This window comes from Triplophysa dalaica, chromosome 5, assembly GCF_015846415.1.
Source record: "Triplophysa dalaica isolate WHDGS20190420 chromosome 5, ASM1584641v1, whole genome shotgun sequence".
Taxonomy (NCBI): domain Eukaryota; kingdom Metazoa; phylum Chordata; class Actinopteri; order Cypriniformes; family Nemacheilidae; genus Triplophysa; species Triplophysa dalaica.
Genome location: NC_079546.1, coordinates 2,675,705 through 2,696,228, shown reverse-complemented (window position 1 = coordinate 2,696,228; position 20,524 = coordinate 2,675,705). Strand labels below are relative to the sequence as shown.

The window sequence follows — 20,524 nt, the reverse complement described above, 5'->3', positions numbered from 1 at the left end:
ATTGCCTAGTCTAAACACCTCTGCAGACGGTGAGTGTTGATGTATCAGTAACTACAGCTTGATTAAATCCAATGTGATTTCAGAGTTTAATTTCACTGGCTCCTGTTGATCCCGCTGTTACATTTGACCAAACTGTCCAGAGACCTATTTGATCCGCCCCTCTCATGTTGACCTCCTATCATTCATTTTTGCTTATTTAACAAAGAGTACGGACTTATATGGGTGCAGTGTATGTGACTTAATGTAAATATACCCTTGAAGCTTTAGTTTAGTTTTTTTAGTCTAAAGAATCTATATAGTCAAACTGTAAATAAGTTAACCACAAAATTTGGATATTGTAGTGTTTTTGCACATACAGGCATGTCTGTGTGAGTCAATAGAGACAGCAGATTTGAACAAGCTGCAATTATAAGCTGGATTCATTTCCACATTTTCTTTCTGATATGATATTTTTGGAATGCACACCACATTTTTCCTCCTTCCAAATTTGACATAAATCACCTCATACACATAAGCCCATTGACAAACTAGTTTTTTACTTTATAACTTGAGAACCCTCTTGGTGATGTTTGGTTTTTTTTACGTTCAATACTGTTTTGGCTGCATGAGGTATTAAGAGCGTTTTAAAATGCATGTGTGTGCATGTGCGAATGCGTGCGCATATTTGTGCTTTAGCGGTATGCTTTCTGCCCTCTTCCAGCTGTCAAACTTTAAATTGTAGTGTAGAGAAATCGAGCCCTGAGGAGCACACTACAAGTTCTGAGAAACATGGAAACAAGACATGTTAGAAATGTACTAACAAATGCTGGTCATTCTAAACCAGAGTGATGGGGATTGTACACATTTATCAAACGTCTGACATGGCGAACACATTATTTACCTGTATGTGTTATGATTACAGTCATTTTTGTTTTATAGGTCACAACTTCCTTCAGTTTGTATTATGCAATGTTAACATGTTCTCTAATGCAGACAGGTAAATCAATATCTTTATATGCAAGCACATTTTGTACTCTGTGGTAACCATACACTGCTTTCAGTTTACCCTCATTTAATCTCCATTACGGGCACGGTCAGGAATTCTCCACCTCAACATCCGAGAGTCTGAACAAGGGCAGTGGTAACCCACTCCAACAGTTCTCCACCGTATTACTTACATTATTTGCATTTGATTATGGAAGATTCTCAAAGCAGTTCAATGAGTGATCACTGATGTGTACCTGAGCAACCAAAGAGCAGGAACCAAAAGAACAGGTATCATTGTTCTATGTGTGTGTGTGTGTTCTTCAGATGAGACGTGCTTACCTGGATCTTTCCTCTGAAGACATCTAAAATAGAAAGCTGAGTACTACAAAGACGAATGGCGAGGTTGAGATTTCTAGGCAACAGGAAAGTGTTTGGAAACATTCAGCCTTCCCTGTCGATGCTTTAGGTCATCATAGTTTACAGTTGCAGTTCGAGACATGCCCACAGGAAGTTGATTCAGGTTAACTACAGAACAAGTGAACCAGAGGTTTCCCCAACGGCTCACATCATGCTGTCAGTAGGCATTACGACTGTGAAGATTTTGCAGCTGTGACTCAGGCATCGCTGATTTTTCAGCCTGGACTTGTTGGAGAGCTCCTGTGGTCGACAGAAAGGGGATATTACTGTAATGACCTCCAGAAAGAGCAATTTGCACATTTGCAAGGTATAATCTACAGTCAGACGTTCATTTTCACGAAATAAACCCAGACGGAGTGATCAGGACCCAAATGCAAAGTAGACTGGACATAATTCTGCTGATTTGGACAGTGGTTAATCATTGAGTTACGCAGTCATTTTTCAAAAATGCAAATGCATTTGACCAAAGAGAGCATTGCAGAAACTAAAGACTGTACATATATGTGTGTTTTTTTTAAAATGTAATGATTTCTGCTGTGGAAAACAAGTTGTGGCTCGCATGTCAGGTGCAATATTTCATTTTCAGGATGAGAGAAGATAACGTTGAAATCCGTGCCGTGATTGTTAGAGACGTCACAGTATTCTGTTTTAGGCACTTACAGAAAGTTATTTTTGGCATTATTTATGGTTACAGCGAATATTTCGAACTACTCAAACACAAATGAGAACGTCATCTCCTGAGCTATGAAAGAACAAAAAATAGCAATAAATGGTGTCCTGAGAAAAAATCTATATAATAAAAATGCCAAAGTGAAGCCATCTATATGTGTTTGTGTGCCAGTGGTTACATGTTTGCAACAATGTGAGGCTAAAAGGCCCAAATATACAGGTTTACAGGTAGGACGAGATTGCCTGATTTTGTTTCTGTCTGGCAACACATAAACATTCGACTATGTGCAGCGTTGCACCCATTTTAAGAACAGGGCATTGTTTCCCTAAAGAGTGCTGGATCCTCCCTTAGCTTCAGATTTGACGTGCTTTGTGTCGCTAAGCACACGGGAAAAAATTCACAATGAAACCATTAATCAAACACAAAGTTTGCATTCATTCCCATGCTGTTAATGGGCCCGTGGGGACAAACTGCAAATTGTAATAACTATTTTAGAAGGATCCCCTTTTCAGTCGACAAATCACCTGACCTTTTAATGACTGATTTTGATTGTACTATTAAATTTCCATTCGCTGAACGCTTGGTTAACACGTTTAATGCATATTTGACCTTTTCTGCAGGTGATGATTCACAGAGGGAACATGTCCTCTTGATTATAGTTATTACCTGAGAGAACAACCTTGTCTGCACTTGCTTGCTCTTTAGGTTGACATGCTGTGATTGTGGCTGTGTTGCTGAGTGACACGTAACCTGTCATAGAGTAAAATTAATGGACAATGCCAGGGAAAATATAATGCACTTTACAAATCCATCTTTAATGTAAAACTTTCACTCTGCCTGTGCACACACACACAAACCTCCACTTCCTCACAGAGTAATTCAGCCGGAAATTCAGGGGAAGTGTGATTACGGCCCGCCATGCACGCATGGATTAAAAAGTGTAGATTATGCTGCCGTTACGCAGGCACAGGGAGAGGTGACATAGTGCATTTAGTCCCACTTCTGTAAGGGCGAGCAGGGATAAATCATCTGTGTCTAAATCAACTGGATTGAGAGGAACGGAAGCGTCTCTCTCTGAATAATGACATTACAGGGTAACTGGGTGGGACGGGAAGGTGGACAGGATCTTAATTTAAATGGAAATAAATTAGTTGTATTCTGCATTCTGGCACACGTATGTAATGCAGCTCTCTCTGAACATCCACAAAAGTAAAATGTGTTTAGATTTTTTCTTGATAGATATGTTTTGATAGTTTGAAATAAAAATAGAAATACACAGAGGGGTCCAAAAGACTGAGAGCATGTTGAAAAATCAATAAATTAAAATCAAATTTGAAATTGTAAATAAACCGGATGTTTAAATGAAGCATTGGGAAAAGTAAAGAAACACATATATGACATTGACTACATTAACTTCTTTGGTACAACAGGTCAGATTTCCTGGTTTCCAATGAAGTTGATCAGGTTTTACAGAGACTTGTCACTTTAATGCCAGTTGGTTTGAGTGCAAGCTGTCAAGCAAAAGGAGGGACAAAATACTAAGAAATTCATTTGGAAGTTCATGTTAAGCTTTAACGCAGGACCTAGACGAAAAGAAAAACAAGCTCTTTTAACCTTGTCATTTGTAGGTGAATTATATACTTGTCATCTTTGCTACATGAGACAAATAGGCGGCTGGGGAAATTAGACATGAAGCAGAACTCGGCCCCTTGCCAGTCCCAACAGAAACGTCTGTCCGGTCGATCACCACACTAAAATCAGATCATCCCAGGATCCCTCGGGAAATCTGCATCTAACATTTTCTCACAAGGGCGCAGCGATGCATAAATCCTGCACGAATGACACTTGGGGGTTTGTCTGGGTCTTTTTGGGAGATTAAATACTGAGCTAATCGGGTTTTAAAGGCCTGTCATATGTGTCTTGGGGTCTGAGATAGGAGGATTGTGTCAAGATTAACTATTAATGGAAACCTTAAACATGCCAGCCTGTGCAATGGGAAAACGTTTTCTCATGTGGGCCGGTAATGTGTTTTATAGATTAATAGTTACATGGAATTAAGGAAGTGCCTGTTAAATGCTACTAGGAGAGGACTCACTCAATAGTGTGATTGCTGTGATGATACCCTTATGATGACAAACATCTGATATGTTGGTGTGAAATCTGACATCCTGTGTTTATAATTCAAATGACTTTCTCCATTAAATGGCCAATTTTTATTTACATTTTATTTAATCTGTCCGAGTTCATCTTGGCAAAGAGAAAAACTTTTGTTAAAAGTTTAATATAAATGAGTTATGTTATTATTAAGATGTTCTCACTTGATGTATAAGACTTATAAGAGCTACAGTGTATTCCACCTTTTTTTTTTTTTGGTGTGTGTATTCCACCTTTAGAAGTGTTTTTCCCAGGGACAAATAACATTTTAAACGAGGACAACAGTGACCTCAAGTGGAAGCACAATGTAGAACGTATAAAGAGAAAGAATGGCATGGTGATAACACTCAACACCTGGTCATTTAATACAATTAAACTAAAAGCTGTGAAAAGCATCATAGAAATACTCAACTACTAACATTTATGTTTTCTCGAGTATTTGTGTCCACACATCCCATCCAAGCCAGTGGTTGTAACTAATGAATCTCATTAGCTGCTAATGCAAAACATGTGTAGACATTACGCAAATCCCATTTAAGGATGTCTGGGACCAGCTGATAACACTTCCTAAATGTGCCTCTAAAGTTGCAATGTAGCTGAATGGTTCTGCAAGTGCATATTCACATGTGACTCACTACTTTATGCATATATTAGAAAACATTTTGACAACAGCTGGTTTAAAGTACACCCAAAAAAGGAATAGTCTCAACAGTCATGAAAGCCCGTTTGTGCAATATGCGTAGGACTCTATTAGTAAAATCTATAGAGAACCGAACATTTTTCAAAAGAACCATTCCTATAACTGTTATATAGGTCATTTGTATATATTTATCCATGCAAGTTACAGTCAGATCTCAGTCTGTGTTTATTAAATGGAGCACGTGGGGAATGTTTTCATACGTAAAGAATGTTTATTATTTGGGTGATCAAAATCTATACTGTAATTCCACGAATTATACAAGCAAGGTAATATAAGACTAAATTCAATGTGAGGTTCTCAATTCCATCAAGAACATTGAATGTATAGGCCTACTCAGGAACTGGTCTGTACTGTAGACATTAATCAGAAAATGAAATGAACCTGAAGCTTCTTTTCATGACTTTCATGTCTTTTATTCATGATGGGGATATGTGGATCCCAGTGCCAAGCACCAAAGAATAATCAGCATTCAAAACAACTCTTTGACAATAACGTGTTTGTCAGATGTCACCTGAAACACAATTTACTTGGAAGATGACATACAAAAAGTGAGGAGAACGTACATACATATGTTGACTTTAATTTAATTAAAGTCACAGATTATGATAAACCAAACAGATTTGTGGTACAGGGCACAAAAGAACTAAATCAAGTAGGCATGAACAACAAAACTGCTTTACATACAAGAACTTCATGGCTTAGATATTATGGAATAAAGGCGTAGCATCTGTGTCCAGCTCAAAACTGTAGTATTTCCCATGGTCAATAAATATAACATTTTACATCATTATAGTAAGATCATTTGAGTTTTCTAAATACGAGTAAACATTGCATCATGGCAAATACTGTTGGCCTTAACATGCAGCAAATAGTTTTATTTGAGCTCATTAAACTCTTCAGATCTTTATTTGAGTATTTTTGGGAGGATCTCATAAAAATAACAACAGCAGAAACAGCCTTCATTAATTGATGTCAGTTGGAAACTGGACTCATACTAAAGTCTGTAGTATGTGTGCTTGCCTGATAGTTCAGGAGTTTCAGCGACTTTATCTTCACATATGTTCTTGTCTGTAGGTGACACTCATCATCGTCGTTTGGTGGTGCTTCCTATCTGATTCAGACTTCTACTCATCTGAGGAAAGTTTACGTTTGGAGTTCTAGCAGTCGGCCCATAAAGGCCCAAGTTTCTTGCGGCGGTAGACTTGCGAGGCGTTTTGATGCTGGGGAATGGAGAGAAGATCTGTGGTTTTGTGGGTTCCTCTGCTAAGTTTGATGGGCTTCTTCTAACCGAGCTGCTACTTTCTGAGCTAGAAGAGTCTAATGATGGACGACACGTGGAGGCGACTGAAGATGGAGAAGTGGAGTTGGGCTCCACATCTGACTGGGCATCCAGAGGTGGAGTTGGTGTAGGAGGTTCTAGGTCGGTGGAGTTTGGAGTTGTTGGTTCCGGTGAATGTTCCAGCTCGAGAGAAGACAGCTGGTTCTCTATCTGTTGGACCTCCTCTTCTTCTCCACAGCTGTGGTCTTGCGGAGAGGTATCTGTGCCTTCAGCCACCACCGTTGTCTCTTCAGACATCTCCAGCTTTTCTGTCTCTTTTTCAACCCCTTGTTCCTCACTTTTTTCTTCAGACACTTCTTCGGTTTTGCTCACAAAGGTTTCGTCGTCCTCTACTTCTAGAGAATCGTCAAAGCCGAGCTGGGCCCGTGCCCTGGCAATGTTCTTCCGGTGGGTGCGCACGTGGCTTCGCCAGGGGGAATGGAGCCTGGCCCGGGACGTGTGGTCCTGGCTGGGGGTCGAGTGGTCTTGAGGGCACATTCCTTCGTTATGAATGATACAATTTTTTATGGACTGCTGACCAGGCCTGGGCTTCCTACCTAGCAGAAGATGGTTGACCACAGGGGAGGGACCAAGCTGGGAGGCAAGGATGCTGGTGGCTGGACATTTATCTGTGAAGAATCAATGTCAACATGTAAGAAAACACCACTAATTGTGAGCAAATGGTTCAAACATAAAAATGATTTTGAAACCCATTTTACACCCCTAATGTGATATCAAGATGAAACAGGATGATGAACAGAAAATACAACTGTAAAACAGGGCCAGATTTGATATTTTAAGAATTGATTTGATTATGAAAATACAAGATAATGTGCACACGTAATTGATGAACAATAAGACCAGGAATATGAAGAACAAGAAAGCTTATACGGTCAATCTTGTCTTCATTTTTCTTTAAAAGCTTGTGCAGTATTCTCCTACAAATTTGCAGAGATTGACATATTGCAATACTTTAAGAAATTAAACAGTAAAAAATCCTCACCAAGCTTTAGCACCTCACATTCGATAATCAGTTCAGCCTTCACCACAATGTTACAAATCATTATGTGATTTTTGAGCGATCCAAAAGCAGACCCAACACCAGCTAAAACATCATTGCACCACATGCACCACCTAACACATCTAATGGAGTTATAAATGACCCATGATGATCAGTACCAGTGTGTTGGTTCTGTATTTTACTGGTTTGATGAGGTTCAATAGTTTCAGCTTCCACTGGAGGTCCTGGGAAAAATGTGACATACACATACTGACTAATACTACACAATCATTCTCAGATATGTATCCAAGAGATGAAGTCAAAGAATTCAATATACAGTGGCCCCTTAAAGACCCACTCAAAACAAGTTTGTCTGGTTTTTGTTATTGGATTAAATAAACAAACAAAGTGGCTTTTGAAAGACACAATGCAAAAGCTATCTGTAAAGATGCAAACCATAACTTGTTTTGGTTAAAACAAGAAACATTATCCCAGTTTGCAATGTTATGCTTATTATTATGGTTTATAAGTTGATCTTTCGGGTATGTCTTTATGGGAATTATCAGTTTGACATCATTTGACAGAGATGCCGATAGAGAGGCAAATATAGAGGAGTTGAGAGAATTTAAGGGTTGTAGCTTTAAAATAAATCACACTTGATTTAATATGTCATTAATGCATTATCCCACTGTATTAATACAAATAAATCTGTAGCAGTCTCCAAAAAACTTCCATATTAGACCAGGGACTCTCTTTTTTGGCTCTAGTACCTGAATGAATGTAGAGGAGACCGGCTTGCTGCTGTTGTTTTTGTTTAATGCGGGAGTATTGTTTCTTTAGCGCGCTGATGTCAGTGCTCATCCGCTCCAGCATCATGCTGTTGATGGCCGCCTGATGCTCTGCCCGTCCTCCGCCCACCGCCCCTGGACTGAGCTCGGCAATGTTACTACCGTGAGAGCTGTGCGATGTTTTCTGATCTGCAGAGAAGATGAAAAACGGTGCTTGATCTACAATGAACACTGTGGGTTAGTGCCTCATTGTTTGGCAGGGTAACTTTTATAGAAAAAGAATGGGCCCTGTAAAGTCTGTAATGAAGGACAGTTGGAAGATTTTCAAAAACACCTCGAAAACAAAGAGAACTAACAAATGCATCTGTGCATAAATCCGTCTGCAGGCAAATTCAGACGGGATAATTAAAGATATTCACAATCTTGCCAAGGTTGGATATAGTAAGCTCATGATGTTTCCATTAGTGCATGGGATCATTATTACTTCCATACTGCCAATGTAGGTTAAGAAGCTCATAAAATACTACAGAACTCATAAACGTCTGCATCTGAGAACTCCCTGTGGTATGGTGAGGTTTATTTAAAGAGACCCCCCAAAATACATCGAATTACAGCGCTCACATTATTCCCTCTCTGCAACGGCTTTACTAATCTACTACCTTGAAAATGCAGAAAATAAAACAGTCATAAACTAACCTTTGAGATGCTTTTGATATCTCTGGATCTCAGGAGCCAGAAGTCCACCAAGAGGTCCCAGGCAGCCCAGAGCGGTAATGATGGGGTCTTCATCATCCATGTCAACGTCATCGTCACTCTCCCATCCATGGAGTGCCTGACTATAAATCATAAAAAATATTTATACATTTATAAAAAGAGATTTAATTGCAGAACTGCCCACCTTAACACTTAAAACACATTGGGTGTTTTAAAAAACTGAGTGTAAATGTTTGGGGAAAAACTTTACAAATGTATCATAGAACACATTATCCTTCAAAATTCATGTTGTAAATAATTGATACCTGCTGTTAGCTCTGACCGGGGCAGGGAATGGAGTGATGTTGTATGTGTATTTCTCCCTGAGCTCAGCAAGCTGGGGAAATGGGAAGGGAGCCATGGAGTAGACCGTCTGTTGAGAGGAACATATAGGTGCATGCATTAAACACACAGACACAGCAGAACCAGAGCTTTGGTTTAAAAAGACTGGCCAATACAGAAAAAAAACTCTGACCTGCATGAGTTCATTGGAATCGATGAGGTTGTGTTCCAGCATCTCCTGTGTAAGACATCCCATTATACTGTAAAACTCATCGGCAGTCTGACACTCCTCAATTCTCCTGCGAGACGTGAAGATAAGGCAGCACACTTGATACACGCTGACCATTTCTCAATGGTCTTTTAATATTTATAATCATACAAGTTTCTAGTGCCAAGGAGGTTTTTGTAATCTGGTCTTTCATGAACTTACTCTCCCAGTTTGGCCCAGATGGCGAGAGCTACACGCAGCAGCATTTCAGAGCCTTCAAAAAAGACAGAGTCCCAGATCTTCAGCACGGTGCAATGGGGCAGACAGGTAGCAAACATGGTGAGAAACCACTGCATGGTGAAGACGTTAGTGAGCGGCGGTTCATAGCTGCCTGAAAACACACAGCACTGTGTTAAACAACTACAGTATTTGACAAATGCTGCTGACCTGGTTTGTATTTTTACATCTGACAAACCTCCTCCTTCCCGATTGGCAACTTTCTGTAGATGATGAAGATGCTGAGAAAGTTCTGGAAGCTTCAGTCGTAGCAGATCTCTGAACACTGCCATGTCCACCGAGAGGGAACGCAGGTTATTGGCAAAGTAGCTCTCGGGAAGCACCTTATCAATCAAATATATCATCACCTATACAGGGAAAAAGAAAAAATTTCATAACTCAGACTCTGAACTAAATATGCATACAGTAGGGAAATCCAGACAAACCTTTAATGCATCTCCTTCATTTCCCTCTGTGACCTTCAGGATTAGGGCAGCCAAAACATTAAAGCCCTGGCAATAGCCGACAGTCTTGTTCCAGCGGGCATATGCCAGCAGTACCCGCTTTAACACCACCCGGTCCTGTTCCGCCTCCTGGCCACAATAGGAACTGCAGCCTGTCCGGTGCAAGTCCTAGATGACATGACAAGAGAAAATGGTGATCTAAACTTTCTCATCATTTTCAGCTGCATCTGAGGTTGTTAAGCTGTTTTTTTGTATTCCAGAGAACCATTTATAACTGCATAACTACCTCAGAGGCAGGAGAGTGAAACTGAACTTTGACCGCTTGTGCGCACCTGTCTTTGATGAATCACTGTTTCACGCAGCACCACACAGACAAAACACATATCCACATTTCCATTATCCACATACCTCTGACGCACTACTGAAAGCAAACATCCTGCTGCAACATTTGACATTTCATCCGACTGACTCCCTTTTATTCCATTAAATATCTCGAACACTGAATCAACTTCAATGCATCAATTTTGACCCAGATTCTTCTGTATATGTACCTTGACTATTTGAATTCCGAGCAAGTCATCATCTGGATTGCTACGATCATTGAAGGCAAACCTCATTGTCTTCTCCCAGTCAATAGAGATGCTGTGGAGGTACTGATCAGTCAATGTCAGCCATACCTACAACACGCATAAACATAAATCTCACATAACATTGTGTGCCAGATAACCAAAAAACATATGTTATGTGCAATGTTTTATACACAGTGCAAATAACACATATATTGCAAAAACAGAACAATATCCACCAGCCATACCCTTTTTCTCCATTCTTTGGGGATGCCAGCTGGGAGCCTGGCCACTGCTTTCAGGGCATCGTACCACTGCAGTTAAACAAACACAGCCATTAACAAGAGACGGTTGTACAAGCACACATTTACAGCAAAGGACAATTGTATCTCGTACATACTTGTTGAAATCCGTTTTTGCCAAGAGATGGTTCGATAGTGAACTTCAACCTGGTGTCGACGCCTGCAGAGACACACCAATGACACAATGATGTCTATAGAAAAATGATGTCCCCTGAGCAGCAGTTGTCTCATTGACAAATGAACTGAATGATGGGCTCTTGTGCAATCATCATTAAGCAGTCAATACAAAAGAATAATGGGTGGTCGGTCATGATATAAAAGGCACAGACAAGTAAGCGAAAACAAGTTCATGAGTAATGAATAAAACTTGTTTTCTTTTTCTTTCTTTTTTATAATGGCAGAGTTATCTAACTTAAACCTTATGCACCATCTTTTTATAACAACACAGCCACGGATAAAGTGATACAAAAGCAAACTAAAAATGCGACAGAAACACTTGTGTATATATATATATATATATATATTGCGTTTAGGATGAGGACACTACCAAAACAAACCAAACACGATTTATCAGATACTAGATGATAAATGTCGCTGTCCACTCCGCCGTGGTGCTGAACCGCCGCTTCCTGCTTCCGGATACACGACACCATCCTGCGTCGAGCACAACTAAACTATCTTTCATTTCTGTTTTTATCCCGTTTTAATATAATATTGCGCGCTAACCACCCTTAACATAGTTGAATTTTCAAAAATCGACGTACTATGTAGCAATGCGACATATGTCAAACAATCTTGTAAACAACCCAACGCGATTGAACCAGCAATGGTAGCAGCATTTTCTGCTTATTATCTACTTCACGCTCATACTTATGAATAAATACTAACCTGGGTCAATCTATGTTATAGATGTTATATGACGCTATAGATGACACACGGAATAGCAACCATTGTAGCCTCTATTTCACTCCCAAGCCGGATTAACCTACGTGATCTATGGAGCCCTCCTACTGCCCATGTTAGTTTGCACATCAAAGCACATGCGTCTGAATAAAAAGCAATGCCATTTAAGATAATAAAAACAACTTAAGCACTATTATGTATCGAGTGTCATGAAATGAGACGGAATACTGATTCATATAGATTAAAGCACTTCGAGTAATTCATGCAAACTATGAGCACCTCTCTAAACCGAAGCCAGTAATCAAAATATAAATTATATTCAATGAAATCGTTTTTTTTTTGGAGAGATTCTCTTTCCTGACTAGCTGCAATGTGCCCGCAGTGTATATGAATGGAAAGAAATCTTAGGAACAGACATTACCCGAGCTATTATCAAACACGTTAAATAAATGATACAAATGATATTTAAAGCATGCATGAGTGAGTTCACCTGGCTCTAGTGTGCACAGCAGGCGTGGCGCTCTTCTTGAGATGCCGTTGCGTTTCTTCAGCACATTACTAATAATATTACCGACTCCTCCACCTGCATTCTGTCGTTTCACGCAAACCCTCGATCTCCTCGAGGACACAAACCTTTCCTGCCTCATTTCGGAATAAAGCTAAAAGGACGAGCTCAGTTTCGCGCCTCTTGGTAACATTAACCGCATAACACCTCACCCTTTAATGTCTTTTGGGGATTTAATACGATCTCATCTCGAGGAACATCATCTAGAAACGTACAACAGCAAACAGAGAATGACGAACTGATCAATAAATCAAGTCAAAATTCGGGTATCCATTGTCACATATGACAGTACGATACATTGTGTAGTCAACAGACAAAGCACAAAGAATAAAATAAATGGTATATAAGAATGAAAGGTAATCCAGATAACACGGAGGATGCGAGGCTGAATTCAGCTGTGATGAGCGTGTGTCTACACCCACATATGAGCGTCATATGCAGGGTTGAGCCGGAGGAGGGACCGCTGGACCTCTGGAGGATGGGCCAAAGATGCAGTGAATGAGAAAAACTTATACTGATGACTTTCAGCCAGTGAATGGCAAACGTGTAAACATCTACTGCGGTGATTTTATAAGGAATTATACTATACTTGATGCAAAAAGATAGACATACTGTAACTTCACGTTTTTAAATATAATGAGCAGAATGTAATAGTTTTAACTATCGGACAGAATTCACTTGAACTTAATTTAGAGTTCTGAATTTCAGTATGTGGAAAATATCAAATGTCTTTCCCATCAGAAAACAGGCATTGTGGTATTCTTTAGACATGCATTTTGTGAGAAAAAAACAGTGATGTAATGTACAAATAATAAACACATTTACTGATATGCATGTTTGAAAACATAAACATGCCAAGAAACTTCAAAATAATGTTTTAAAGGAGTCGTTCACTTTAACAAGTGCCCCTTTCCAGTGTAGGAATAACAATTACTCTGGTAAGTGAATGGGGGCATATTTTGAAGTGAACTACTCCTTTAATCATTCCTAGTGATGTGACAAGACATCATATGCATCAGGAATAGAAAGGGACTGAAGAATATAAACCATGCAGAGCTTAAGTGTGTATGCAATACTGTACCTGTCTTAAAGTGGTTGTCATGCTGCATGTAAATTAAATGGAGGAAAAAACCTTGAGAGATGCAAAGGCCACATTATCTGTATTGGTCAGCTACAGCAGAATTTGACACACACTTAATTGCCGTGTTGTAACGGAGTCAATTTGCATGTCAGTGTGTAAAAACCCATCACATGACCATGACTCCCCAGAATGGACATCACTAAAAAATCACATTGTTATTCAATATTCATAAAAAAGAGAACAGTCTAATTTTCCCTACATTCTGTATAACAATCATGGATCTTTCAGCATCTACAACCATATGCAACGATCACAGTCTTCTAAATCAGTTTAAGGAAAACAGAACTTATAAGAGAAAGCCAAGGTCGGTTTCGATCTAAAACCCATTAGAAAAACAGCACAGAAGGCCTTATGTAATTTGACTCAGCACATTACCGTAATGGCTCCCAGAATGAAATAAGAGAATGATTTGTATTTACGTCTTTTCTCAGAGACCGCTTGAAGACAGGCAGTGACTATATCACAATTCTTCTGAAATTTCTGACGCAGTCTGTCCTTTCTCTTCAGCTGACGCACCAGTTTGGCAGACTGGACCACAGTACGATATTTCACCTCCTGGATGATCTCCTTTAGTTCCTCTGGACCTGAGTACAAAACATATGATATGAAACCGATTGACAGTTCACTGTTTTATTTTATTAAAGCACCTTAAAAATCTAATTCAGAAAAGTTCATATTTGTAAACAAGGTCAATACAATAGCATATATTGAAATAAACATTGTGAAAATAACACAAGTCAAGTAAAAAAAGGAAAAAAGAACTGAATAAAGTGCATAATAGTTGTGAGAGGTTGAGGCGATCACCTTTCTGAGACAGATATTTCATCTGATGGCGTCTCGTGTGTTTCTCCTGAAGTTCCTGCAGAAAGTTGGCGCCCGTGTTGCTCCTCCCGAGGAAAGCATCTGAACTGGAGGCTTCGGTGGAGCTGTCAACTCCTCTAAAGCTGTTACTGCTGTATGTGTCATAAAGCTCTACCAACAGACAGCCCATAATAGATGATGCCTGGGAGCTCCTCTGTTCATCTTCATCTGAATACACGTGATATAAACAAGCTTCACGCAGTCCGCCTCCATTTTCCTTGTGGGTCTCTCCATCTGTTGATCCATGAGGCCCTTTTGCGCAATTAGATGGTACGCTTGATAACGACGAAGATGTGTTGAAACACTCATAAGTTCCATCTGAGTAAGATCGTCCCTTTGAAACCCATCTGTGAAAAGGTGAGAAGCCGTCAAGATGCGACGCACCTGAGTTAAGGAAAACTCCACTCTCCTCTGAGCAGATACTGTCACATATGTCAATCTCTTTGAGTTCTTCTTTACCCAACTCAACTTCGGACATGTTTTATGAAGCTATCTCGCGTTTGCGTTTAACATAACAAACTCCTGCGCATACGTTGCGCGCACAAGCCCAAAGAGTTAAGGATGAATCGATAAGGAACTTAAGTTCCGGGTTTGTTCCATTAGACGAGAGGGGTTGGCATGCGCCTTCCCAGGCTCATGTTTCCTTCCTGAATCCATCTGAATCCTGATTGTGCCCCCCTGCAGTGGAAATAGTTCAACCCACCTTCAAAACTTTTAGAAAAAAAGTTTCTCAGCTACAGGTGCAACGCAGCACGCATAGGGAATTTAAACCCAAATCATTACATAATTGTTTCTATAATCACGAAAGTAATTTAAAAATACAAACTTAAGTGTCTTTTTAAATACAGAAAAAAGTAAAACATCTTTAAGTGTTTATACGGTCCATCCGCACGAATTAAAACAGAGTAATAAGCAATGTTTTACAGAGAGCAACATTATAAACTACAGCTTTTGTGAAATGCTGTATATTTGTACTGCACAAAACAAAAACAACAGCATAAGGCACATAATCGTAATTTTATGAATGACATCATCCACTAGAAAGAACACATCAGCTGACTAGGGCTCCGCCCCTCCGCTACACGGGACTGAGCGAACATCGACGTTTTCGAATCCTACTATTCTAAAGGCCTCATGAATATAAACTAATTGACCAACGTTCGCCTATAAGGCGTAACTGATTGGATAAACGTTAGACGTCGGTGGGTGAGTTTAGTCAACCGACCAATTAGCGAGTCTACATAAGCGAAAGCATGAATACGTAATACAAATTTGGCTACTTAAATAAACGTAAATCACGCAACGTCGAGTAATATTCATGAGCCAAAACATCGCCATAGTATGTTTAATAATTTCGCTAGCGGGGGAAGCTAGTTGATCATCTACAGGAGCGTTCGCTTTAACACAGTTTCACTCTTTTATCGCAAGATAATACCCGTCTTTGTTATGGCTGTACTTGTTTTTAATTCGGCATCACAAACGACATACTTTTCGCTCATCGTGTTACGTTTTATTCTTATCTGCGTCACTTTGCATTGTAGCAGTCTGGTCGCTGCTACAATGTATCCGAGACCTAACATTGTTTTAATCCTGACCGATGATTTAGATGTCTCAATCGGTGGCATGGTGAGGACATCTCATGGGAAATAGATGTATTGCTTTATTTTGAACTGTAATGCATCTGTTTATTTTCATGTTGCTAGTGGAGCTGTATGATGGTGTTAGAAGTTCACGTCCTGCCATCTGTGATTGTTTATTTACAGATCCCTTTGGCCAAGACGAAAAAGCTGATAGGTGCAGCTGGTATAACGTTTACAAACACGGTAAGTGGTGTTTGTATTTGATCAATTCAAAACAACGCGGATATTATGAAAACAAATGTGTTGCATAAAGCTGTTGAATGTTTATATTAAGGATAACAATAACAATGCGTTCAGTTGTAACTAAAAAGGTTAGGCATTTGGCCCAGGAAGCATGCTTTGTATTGTTGTAGATGGGGAAACAGCTCCTAATGCTCCATGTCATTATTTCTCATGCCAGTTTGTTGCCAGTCCACTTTGCTGCCCCAGCCGGGCGAGTATCCTGACGGGCAAGTATCCCCATAACCATCATGTTGTCAACAACACACTAGAAGGCAACTGCAGCAGCATGGCATGGCAAAAAACCCAAGAGCCCAACAGCTTCCCTGCCTTCCTGCAGAAACATGGAGCCTATCAAACCTTCTTTGCTGGGAAATATCTCAATGAGGTAAAGATGCAATGTTTCTGCATCACCAAAAAAAATGTACTGCTTCTGTACTGATAACATTTTTCTTTTGGTGATGTAAAAACATCAGCTATCAGCTATAAGTAGTGGCAGTAGATAAGCTGAAGCAGATATAATATGTGCATACTTCTTGAATTTGTCAAACCCTGTCTTTGTCTATACTCTGAATCATCAATGTTAATTTTCTGCTTCAGTATGGCAACAGAGAAGCTGGAGGAGTGGCGCATGTGCCACCAGGCTGGGATCATTGGTTTGCACTGGTAAGAAAAAGAAGATCTGAGGCGGTCACATATGCAAGATGTCTGTGACGCTTTGCAGATCACGGTTGTTTTGCTTTCACGTGCATCCCTGTGCAGTGCAAAATTGACCTACTCATAGAAATCATTTTAGACTGTGGCACAGAGGTCCAGTGGTTCTCAGCGCGCACTTGAGAATGGGCGACATAAATGATTTAGTAGAGATATGACTAGAAGAGACACGTTGACAAGTCCATTAGCCTTTCCCATGTCTTGAGACTTCGCTTAAATGTTACAAAAACAGTGTGCAGCTCAAAATAGCATTTTTGTGAAGCTGGTGGTACAAGAACGAGCATGTTTTCTAGCATAACGGTCAGATTGAGTTGTGGATTACTCTCTTGTGTTCCACAGGAGAGAAACTCAAAATATTACAACTACACACTGTCTGTGAACGGCAGGCCACAGCGACATGGACAGAACTACAGTGAGGATTACCTTACAGATGTTCTGGTGAGATGTGTAATCCGGTAAACACTTGAGATCCCAATCATTTTTGTGACTAAAGTGTCTTACATGTCTGATTTACTTCTGCTATGTCCAAGGCTAATATTTCCATCGACTTCCTGGAAAACAAGTCGAACCGCAAGCCTTTCTTCATGATGGTGTCCACCCCAGCTCCACACTCACCCTGGATGGCTGCCCCTCAGTACGAGAACAGTTTTCCCAATGTCAAAGCTCCACGAGACCCTAACTTCAACATACACGGCAAGGTACACATCTGCCTTGTCTTGTACTGGTTGGGTTTTATTTGTGTGTATTCTCCTCTAGCAGAACTTTGTGTAACGTTGTGCTCAGGATAAGCATTGGCTCATCAGACAAGCAAAGACTCCCATGACAAACTCTTCTATTGAATTCTTGGATAACGCCTACAGAAAACGGTATGTGGATCAACACGATATTTTTTTAACACTTTCAGGAACAGTTGGGTACTGATGTGTGATTTGTTCCACTAGGTGGCGCACTTTGCTCTCTGTAGACGACATGGTGGAGAAAGTTGTTAGAAAGTTGGAGGTCAGGGGTGAGCTTAGCAACACGTATATCATTTTCACATCTGATAATGGTTACCACACAGGTACGTTGAGATTTTTTTTTCTTTTATTAAATGAGAACTTTTAAGAGATTGGCATTTAATGTGCTCGTGTCTTTCTTTCAGGCCAGTTTTCACTTCCTATGGATAAGAGGCAACTGTATGAGTTTGACATCAGGGTTCCTCTTCTGGTACGAGGACCCAGTATCAAACCCAACCAAACAAGCTCGGTAATATCATCTTTTCCTTACAGAAATACTGACTGTTATTTTGTTATTCATATTCATGTTGGATATATCTGCTTGTCAACAGTTACTCATAGCAAATGTGGATTTGGGTCCTACAATACTGGACATAGCGGGATACAACGTCAATGAAACGCAGATGGACGGCATGTCTTTTCTTCCTATCATGGTGGGAATCCTGTTAGAGCTCATAGTATAAATGTTTGAAACGGAAAACCTTAGTTGTTGACCAATCTGTAACCTTGCAAGGCTTTGGCACTGAAACATGTGTAGTTGTTCAATATCCACTAGAACAGAAAAAATCCTATGTGGAAGATGTTTGTTTTGACATGTTTTTGTGTCTCAGATTGGCACGGGGAACAGCAGCACGTGGAGATCTGATATCCTCGTGGAATACGAGGGAGAAGGTAGAAACATCTCAGATCCAGCCTGTCCTCTTCTGGGTCCAGGGGTCTCGGTGAGGTTCTGCTCACATGCGTGCATACATTATTATGTGTGTAATATATAAACAACTTGTGCTACAACATTATTTCTCTGCAGGAGTGTTTTCCTGATTGTGTGTGTGAGGATTCATATAACAACACGTACGCATGTGTACGCACCATGTTGCAGACCGCTAACCTTCAGTATTGTGAATTTGATGATAATGAGGTAAAAAAGAAAAGTATATAATGAATTAATATATAACAGAATGTATTGAGATTGCCTCAGTGTCTCTGTGGCTTCCAGGTGTTTGTGGAGGTCTACAACCTGACTGCAGACCCCTTTCAGCTGACAAACATCGCTAAGAGTATTGATCAGGAGGTCTTAGAGAAGATGAACCATCGATTAATGATGTTGCAGTCATGTTCAGCGCAGACCTGTCGAACGCCTGGCGTTTACGACTCGCAGTCAGTATATAGATCACATGAGACTTTCACTTTGGTAGGATATGTTGTCAAGCCTAACCTGGGTTTTTTTTCTGTTTCTTCCAACAGGTTTAAGTTTGATCCTCGGTTAATGTTCGCTAGCCTCAACACTCACAGAAATAAACTGCGACAGACGGTCAAGTAGGTTGTTATGGAAGTAAAGGCAGAAAAAGAAATGACACAAAAGAGGCCTGAGAAACAAGCCTTTTTGTTGCCTTGATATCCTGAAGATCCACAGATGCACCTTATCTGTCTTCTTCTTATGAGATCATCAGGGTGAGCCCAGGGTCCTGCGGAGGACGACTTTCTTCAACTCAACCTTCTGACATCTATCACATGTGATCCAGAAAAAGTATTAACGACATATTCATGTTTTTAGTTCATTTTTGCTGCTTTCAGATTAACACACGTGTTTGAGAACATTTCAAATATTGTAGGTCTTTTAACATTCAAACATGCACAGTTTTGCAATCCTCTTGAAATTATTGGATTATCAAGATTACCTTTTACGCCATTACTTCTCACATATTTGTTTATGAAATATACTTGCCTGTAACAATGTTTATAAGTTCTATTTTTCTGCTTTGTTTAAAAATTGAATTAACATACGTGGTCAACATCGACACAAGAACCTGTTTCTGTTTAAGGCAAAATGTTATAATTCTACAAATTAACATGATATTGTATCTCAAAAGGGATATCAAAATTAATGGCAAACAATTGCATTGGCGTGAACACTTCAGTTCTATCACAGCATAATGATGCACTAATCATAAGTGTTTCACTATTTTCTTTCAGTCTGTGTTAGAAAGAGATGTCAGATGCGAATCAGCCCGGGGTATGGGATCACAACAAATTTTCAAGGTTGTAAGAAATTTTGTACCAGATAAATAGTTGTTTTGTTCTTATTTTAAACAAGATAATCACAAAGATGTAACGTGTGTGAGTGAACAAAAAATAAACAAGTACTTGCAATTCAGCAAAAACATATTTCAATTCTGTAAAGCACTTTCCATGATATGATAAACATGTCCAATGTTTTTTTGGAACTGTTGTTATAGTGTGTGCATGTGGACTTTTCTGTCGTGTTTGACTGATAAAAGTGTTCTGAAATGTTTGTTGAAGGGTCTTTTTTTGGAGGTGGGGTGAAAAAGTAACATATAAGGTTAGGTTAAACAAGACTGAGAATCGCATGTGATCTATGTGTACTGTGTATTAAAAACTTTGGTATTTGTCTATTGGTGAAATTAGTTTGTGTGTTTATATGACATTTGACTTAATGATTGAAAGATACCTGTGACCTGCCCAAGGGTAGACCCTGAAAAGACATTTGAAACAGCAGGTCAGATGGACGACTAGATACTGGTTAATACTTGTGCCCAAATGAGTAACAAACATGCAAATGTAACCAAGATAACTTACTATCTAAGCCTAGAAAAAGATTTCTCC

The 20,524-nt window shown here is 39.7% G+C and overlaps 2 protein-coding genes across 6 annotated transcripts; one reads left to right on the top strand and one right to left on the bottom strand.

Moving 5' to 3' along the window:
- Positions 1–5,301: 5,301 nt before the first annotated feature.
- On the bottom strand, positions 5,302–14,916 carry tbc1d30 (TBC1 domain family, member 30). Of its 4 annotated transcripts, XM_056747518.1 has the most exons (14): positions 14,278–14,916; positions 13,893–14,057; positions 10,963–11,024; positions 10,811–10,876; positions 10,548–10,673; positions 9,979–10,164; positions 9,732–9,900; positions 9,479–9,647; positions 9,242–9,347; positions 9,033–9,139; positions 8,710–8,849; positions 7,996–8,202; positions 7,405–7,470; positions 5,302–6,854 (listed from the first exon to the last, which is right to left on the bottom strand). In XM_056747518.1, the coding sequence occupies exons 1-14, from the start codon at positions 14,810–14,812 to the stop codon at positions 5,992–5,994; spliced, it is 2,967 nt and encodes a 988-aa protein (XP_056603496.1). In that variant the 5' UTR covers positions 14,813–14,916; the 3' UTR covers positions 5,302–5,991. The 4 variants fall into 4 exon arrangements, with proteins under 4 accessions (XP_056603496.1, XP_056603497.1, XP_056603499.1 ...); XM_056747519.1 differs by lacking the exon at positions 7,405–7,470; XM_056747521.1 differs by lacking the exons at positions 13,893–14,057; positions 14,278–14,916 and adding an exon at positions 12,258–13,767.
- Positions 14,917–15,658: 742 nt separating this feature from the next.
- Positions 15,659–20,313, top strand: gnsa (glucosamine (N-acetyl)-6-sulfatase a). 2 transcript variants are annotated; one of them, XR_008906631.1, is made up of 15 exons: positions 15,659–15,960; positions 16,098–16,157; positions 16,375–16,581; positions 16,794–16,859; positions 17,247–17,345; positions 17,438–17,605; positions 17,691–17,773; positions 17,849–17,967; positions 18,049–18,152; positions 18,235–18,336; positions 18,514–18,624; positions 18,708–18,818; positions 18,897–19,057; positions 19,145–19,427; positions 19,874–20,313. XR_008906631.1 is itself a non-coding variant. In XM_056747523.1 (14 exons), exons 1-14 carry the CDS (start codon positions 15,781–15,783, stop codon positions 19,218–19,220), a joined length of 1,647 nt encoding a protein of 548 aa, XP_056603501.1. In that variant the 5' UTR covers positions 15,659–15,780; the 3' UTR covers positions 19,221–20,313. The 2 variants fall into 2 exon arrangements, 1 of the variants encoding a protein (XP_056603501.1); XM_056747523.1 differs by having other exon boundaries at positions 19,145–20,313.
- Positions 20,314–20,524: the final 211 nt, after the last annotated feature.

Coding starts and splice junctions, on each gene's coding strand:
- tbc1d30 (XM_056747518.1), bottom strand. CDS start 14,812: ATGTCCGAAGTTGAGTTGGGTAAAGAAGAACTCAAAGAGATTGACATA. Junction 10,674..10,810: donor CCAAAGAATGGAGAAAAAGG/GTATGGCTGGTG, acceptor TGCGTGTTGTAG/GTATGGCTGACATTGACTGA. Junction 8,850..9,032: donor CCGGTCAGAGCTAACAGCAG/GTATCAATTATT, acceptor TATGATTTATAG/TCAGGCACTCCATGGATGGG.
- gnsa (XM_056747523.1), top strand. CDS start 15,781: ATGGCTGTACTTGTTTTTAATTCGGCATCACAAACGACATACTTTTCG. Junction 15,961..16,097: donor ATGTCTCAATCGGTGGCATG/GTGAGGACATCT, acceptor GTTTATTTACAG/ATCCCTTTGGCCAAGACGAA. Junction 17,346..17,437: donor ATTACCTTACAGATGTTCTG/GTGAGATGTGTA, acceptor GCTATGTCCAAG/GCTAATATTTCCATCGACTT.